General features: G+C 45.4%; 1 protein-coding gene across 1 annotated transcript in view; it reads right to left on the bottom strand.

Annotated features, from left to right (window-relative positions):
* Positions 1–4,024: 4,024 nt before the first annotated feature.
* CRLS1 (cardiolipin synthase 1) overlaps positions 4,025–6,000 on the bottom strand; it is a 32,211-nt gene continuing 30,235 nt past the window's right edge. The window contains exon 7 of the mRNA XM_056567826.1: positions 4,025–4,720. Coding sequence (XP_056423801.1) covers positions 4,633–4,720 — 88 coding nt within the window. The 3' untranslated portion in view covers positions 4,025–4,632. The remainder of the gene's footprint in view (positions 4,721–6,000) is intronic.

Below are 6,000 nucleotides of genomic sequence, written 5' to 3'. Positions count from 1 at the left end.
ACAGTCTTTACAGTCTGCTAATCTCTCCATGTGTCACAGTCATTACTGTCCCCTCATCTCTCCCTGTGTCACAGTCATTACAGTCCACTGATCTCTCCATGTGTCACAGTCATTACAGTCCACTGATCTCTCCATGTGTCACAGTCTTTACAGTCTGCTAATTTCTCCATGTGTCACAGTCATTACTGTCCCCTCATCTCTCCCTGTGTCACAGTCATTACAGTCCACTGATCTCTCCATGTGTCACAGTCTTTACAGTCTGCTAATCTCTCCATGTGTCACAGTCATTACTGTCCCCTCATCTCTCCCTGTGTCACAGTCATTACAGTCCACTGATCTCTCCATGTGTCACAGTCATTACAGTCTGCTAATCTCTCCATGTGTCACAGGCATTAGTGTCCCCTCATCTCTCCGTGTCAGTCAATACTGTCCCCTCATCTCTCCATGTGTCAGAAACATTAGTGTCCTCATCTCTCTGTGTCACAGTCATTGCTGTCCACTAATCTCTCCATGTGTCAAAGTCATTACTGTCCCCTCATCTCTCCCAGTGTGTCACAGTCCACTAATCTCTCCATGTGTCACAGTCATTACAGTCCCCTCATCTCTCCCAGTGTGTCACAGTCCACTAATCTCTCCATGTGTCACAGTCATTACAGTCCCCTCATCTCTCCCAGTGTGTCACAGTCCACTAATCTCTCCATGTGTCAAAGTCATTACTGTCCCCTCATCTCTCCCAGTGTGTCACAGTTCACTAATCTCTCCATGTGTCACAGGCATTACTGTCCCCTCATCTCTCCATGTGTCACAGTCATTACAGTCCGCTGATCTCTCCATGTGTCACAGTCATTACTGTCCCCTCATCTCTTCCTGTGTCACAGTCATTACTGTCCCCTCATCTCCCCATGAGTCACAGGCATTACTGTCCCCTCATCTCTCCCTGTGTCACAGTCATTACAGTCCACTGATCTCTCCATGTGTCACAGTCTTTACAGTCTGCTAATTTCTCCATGTGTCACAGTCATTACTGTCCCCTCATCTCTCCCTGTGTCACAGTCATTACAGTCCACTGATCTCTCCATGTGTCACAGTCTTTACAGTCTGCTAATCTCTCCATGTGTCACAGTCATTACTGTCCCCTCATCTCTCCCTGTGTCACAGTCATTACAGTCCACTGATCTCTCCATGCGTCACAGTCATTACTGTCCCCTCATCTCTCCCTGTGTCACAGTCATTACAGTCTGCTAATTTCTCCATGGGTCACAGTCATTACTGTCCCCTCATCTCTCCCAGTGATTCACAGTCCACTAATCTCTCCATATGTCAGTCATTACTGTCCCCTCATCTCTCCCTGTGTCACAGTCATTACAGTCCGCTGATCTCTCCATGTGTCACAGTCATTACTGTCCCCTCATCTCCCCATGAGTCACAGGCATTACTGTCCCCTCATCGCTACCTGTGTCACAGTCATTACAGTCCGCTGATCTCTCCATGTGTCACAGTCATTACTGTCCCCTCATCTCTCCCTGTGTCACAGTCATTACAGTCTGCTAATTTCTCCATGCGTCACAGTAATTACTGTCCCCTCATCTCTCCCAGTGTGTCACAGTCCACTAATCTCTCCATGTGTCACAGTCATTACTGTCCCCTCATCTCTTCCTGTGTCACAGTCATTACTGTCCCCTCATCTCCCCATGAGTCACAGGCATTACTGTCCCCTCATCTCTCCATGTGTCACAGTCATTACAGTCCGCTGATCTCTCCATGTGTCACAGTCATTACTGTCCCCTCATCTCTCCCAGTGTGTCACAGTCCACTAATCTCTCCATGTGTCACAGTCATTACTGTCCCCTCATCTCTTCCTGTGTCACAATCATTACTGTCCCCTCATCTCCCCATGAGTCACAGGCATTACTGTCCCCTCATCTCTCCCTGTGTCACAGTCATTACAGTCCACTGATCTCTCCATGTGTCACAGTCTTTACAGTCTGCTAATTTCTCCATGTGTCACAGTCATTACTGTCCCCTCATCTCTCCCTGTGTCACAGTCATTACAGTCCACTGATCTCTCCATGTGTCACAGTCTTTACAGTCTGCTAATCTCTCCATGTGTCACAGTCATTACTGTCCCCTCATCTCTCCCTGTGTCAGTCATTACAGTCCACTGATCTCTCCATGTGTCACAGTCATTACTGTCCACTGATCTCTCCATGTGTCACAGTCTTTACAGTCTGCTAATTTCTCCATGTGTCACAGTCATTACTGTCCCCTCATCTCTCCCTGTGTCACAGTCATTACAGTCCACTGATCTCTCCATGTGTCACAGTCTTTACAGTCTGCTAATCTCTCCATGTGTCACAGTCATTACTGTCCCCTCATCTCTCCCTGTGTCACAGTCATTACAGTCCACTGATCTCTCCATGTGTCACAGTCATTACAGTCTGCTAATCTCTCCATGTGTCACAGGCATTAGTGTCCCCTCATCTCTCCCTGTGTCACAGTCATTACAGTCCACTGATCTCTCCATGCGTCACAGGCATTAGTGTCCCCTCATCTCTCCCTGTGTCACAGTCATTACAGTCCACTGATCTCTCCATGCGTCACAGTCAATACTGTCCCCTCATCTCTCCATGTGTCAGAAACATTAGTGTCCTCATCTCTCTGTGTCACAGTCATTGCTGTCCACTAATCTCTCCATGTGTCAAAGTCATTACTGTCCCCTCATCTCTCCCAGTGTGTCACAGTCCACTAATCTCTCCATGTGTCACAGTCATTACAGTCCCCTCATCTCTCCCAGTGTGTCACAGTCCACTAATCTCTCCATGTGTCACAGTCATTACAGTCCCCTCATCTCTCCCAGTGTGTCACAGTCCACTAATCTCTCCATATGTCACAGGCATGTGTCCCCTCATCTCTCCCAGTGTGTCACAGTCCACTAATCTCTCCATATGTCACAGGCATGTGTCCCCTCATATCTTCCCCTTTCACAGTCATTAGGGTCCCCTTATCTCTCCATGTGCCATAGGCATTACTGTCCCCTCAAAAGATTTCTTGGTTCTGTCTGTTCCTAGAAAAGCTGGATGATAACCAACAAGACTCTCACCACATGTGTCATTCAGATTTCCCAGACTCCCGAATGGCTGATCAGCTTCTCTACCTTTCAGGAGCCTTGGAAAGCTGAATGAAACTCATGATTATCATTCAGCTTTCTCAGTCTGATGAATGGCTGATTAGCTGGTCTAACATTTGGACATCTGGCTGAATGACACACATGGTGACAGTGATATCAGAAGGACCAAGATGGCGGCAGTGGCTTTACTGCTAAGGCACAATAATGCTAATAAGTGGTACTGACCCAACCCCTTCTGCATTTTCCCATCTGCTCCTGTGGTTACGTTCAGTCCTTGTGCCCCCAATGTTCCGCTCACAACTCTCTGGCAAATCTCCTTCTCACACTTCTGTTCTCCGTGAAGCCGCCACCTTGGTGTACCTACAATCATGCACTGCGAGGGATGACCCCAATAAGCCGGCAGCAGAAGGCGGTAAACGTGAGCGACAGTGGAGGATGGGATGGGTAATTAGAATGGGCTTGCGACATCTAAGGTGCCAGCACCAAATTTTTAGTCATTATGGTGATCTGGCACTTGTTAAGGTCTGCTTTATCCTTCTGTAATATTTTACGGATATCCTGAAAGCATAAGCTGAGCATATTCTCCCCAAGTTGCTACTAAACAAAGTACATAGGCCCAGATTTATCAAACTGTGTGAGAGAAAAAGTGGAGCGATTTTCCCACAGCGACCAATCACAGCTCAGCAAAAGAGCTGAGGTAAAATGAAAGCTGAGCTGTGATTGGTTGCTGTGGGAAAATCCCTCAATTTTTCTCTCTAAATATCTGGGCCATTGTGTAAAATATTAGGAGAATAAATGAACCAATCAGCAAGACAGAAGGTTAAACAATCACAGGCTCCACTGCCATCTAGTAAAGACACAGCGGCAACACTTATGGATTATAGGTGTATGCATTTTGGGGGGAGATTTAGCAAAAGTTGCCCATAGCAACCAATCAGATCGCTTCTGTTATTTTACAGAGGCCTTTTCAAAAATGAAATAAGCAATCTGATTGGTTGCTATGGCCAACCGGTCAACTTATCCTCTGGCCAGGTTTTGATGACTCTCCCTCTTTAAGCGAATGCAGATTTTGATGCTTTCACGGTCGCCATTTTCACCTTTTGTGTACCAGGTTTTATCCTCTCAGGACATCACCTCTATTTACCACACACAAAATATAAACACCACATTGGATTAATACGTTTATGAGGTTATTTCCCTTATAAAATTCCTTTACATCTAAGTGAAAATCAGAATAAGTATACAATATCACCTCCCAAAAAAAGTCACTTGACAAAAATTCATCGGACATCGGCAAAACCATTTCCACACTGGGAACGTTTGTCAAAATGATTCCACAAAACCTGTCGTGTTTATTATATCAAATTCAAATATTGAATATTAAGTGTATAAATAAGATTTACTCCACATTGATTCAGATGAGTCCATTGATCATCAGTATCCAGTAATTACATTGAAGAGATGTCCTATCCTACATGTTATTGCTCCAAGGGAAGTCCATGCTTTTACTTATTGTTCAGAACTTTTACAGTCTTTTGTCCATAATGGTAGTAGCTGTACCCTGAAGCCACAGTTGTGAAAGCAGTGATACACCTGTAAAAAATACACGAGTATTAGATATTTAAAAAATTATACCGCAACAAGCGTCTCACGGTTATATATTCTGAGACTCAACCCTACTTCATAGTGAAAGAGATGCAACCATAGTTGCAAAACTACAACTTCCAGCATGCCCGGACAGCCAACGGCTGTCCGGGCATGCTGGGAGTTGTAGTTTTGCAATAGATAAAGGCATCCTGGTTGGGAAACACTACCATAAAGTGATGACATATCAACAAGGACAGGTCACCACTTTATGACTGGCAGATCCCCCGGCCTTCAAGATCTGATCCTGAGAATGAATGGAAATTATATTCATGTAAATAACTGCAGTTTCCAGCGCAGAGGGCGGCCAGGAGTGTCGCTGTACAGAGAAAACAGTGAAGTCATAGCCCCTTCATTCTCAGGACTGGTGGGTTCTACACCTATCATAAAGTGATGACATATCCTAGTCATATGCCATCACTTATGAGCTGACAATATTCTTTTTTAAGGAAGGATCACAAGCAGCGTATCTGCAGCGTATTTCACACTGCGGATGCGCCGACAGCAGTCTCAAGACAGAGCTCCCTGCTGCGAATGGGTAGCTTTGTGTGTCCGCTCGTAGCGGTTGATTTGCCGCTGTAGACACAGCGCCTGCTTGTAGCAGATGAGAATCGGAAAATCTGACACACAGGGCTACCCTGCTGCAGCTGGAAGCTCACTCAGATGACTGCTGTTGGCAGATCCGCAGCATGAAATATGATGCGGATGTGTTTTGGGTGACCCTACACCTGATGCGGATGTGTTTTGGGTCACCCTACCCTGACCCTTGGTTGACACTTATCCAGAAAATAAAAAAGAAGTCACATTTGTACTGAAATAAGGATTTAACCAGTACTTTATTATTTATCTTGTTTGCATGTAGCTCAGTTTTAGGTCAGGTTTTTTCATCTATATTTTATCTTTATCAGTATTTTCCCCCCGCATACCGTAGATAAAAGGTGTGGATCTGTATTAGGGCTGTCAAATGAGTGGCACAGACAGAGACATAAGTGTCCAAGGAGCGTTTCCCAGCATGGAAAGAGTCCAGGGTTAGCCAACCCACCTCCTCTGTGTGCCTGATTGCATATGCCTACCCCCACATTTATTTAAGGGGTTATCCAGGAATAGAAAATCAGAGCTAATTTCTTTCAAAAAACGCTCTACATCTGTCCCCAGGTTGGGTGTTGTATTACAACTTTGCTCCATTCACTTCAATGAAACTGAGCTGTAAAACCACACCCCAACCTGGA

The sequence above is a fragment of the Hyla sarda genome, chromosome 3, assembly GCF_029499605.1.
Source record: "Hyla sarda isolate aHylSar1 chromosome 3, aHylSar1.hap1, whole genome shotgun sequence".
Taxonomy (NCBI): Eukaryota; Metazoa; Chordata; class Amphibia; order Anura; family Hylidae; genus Hyla; species Hyla sarda.
Note: the sequence above shows the minus strand (reverse complement) of the source record. Positions and strands in the feature narration are given on the sequence as shown.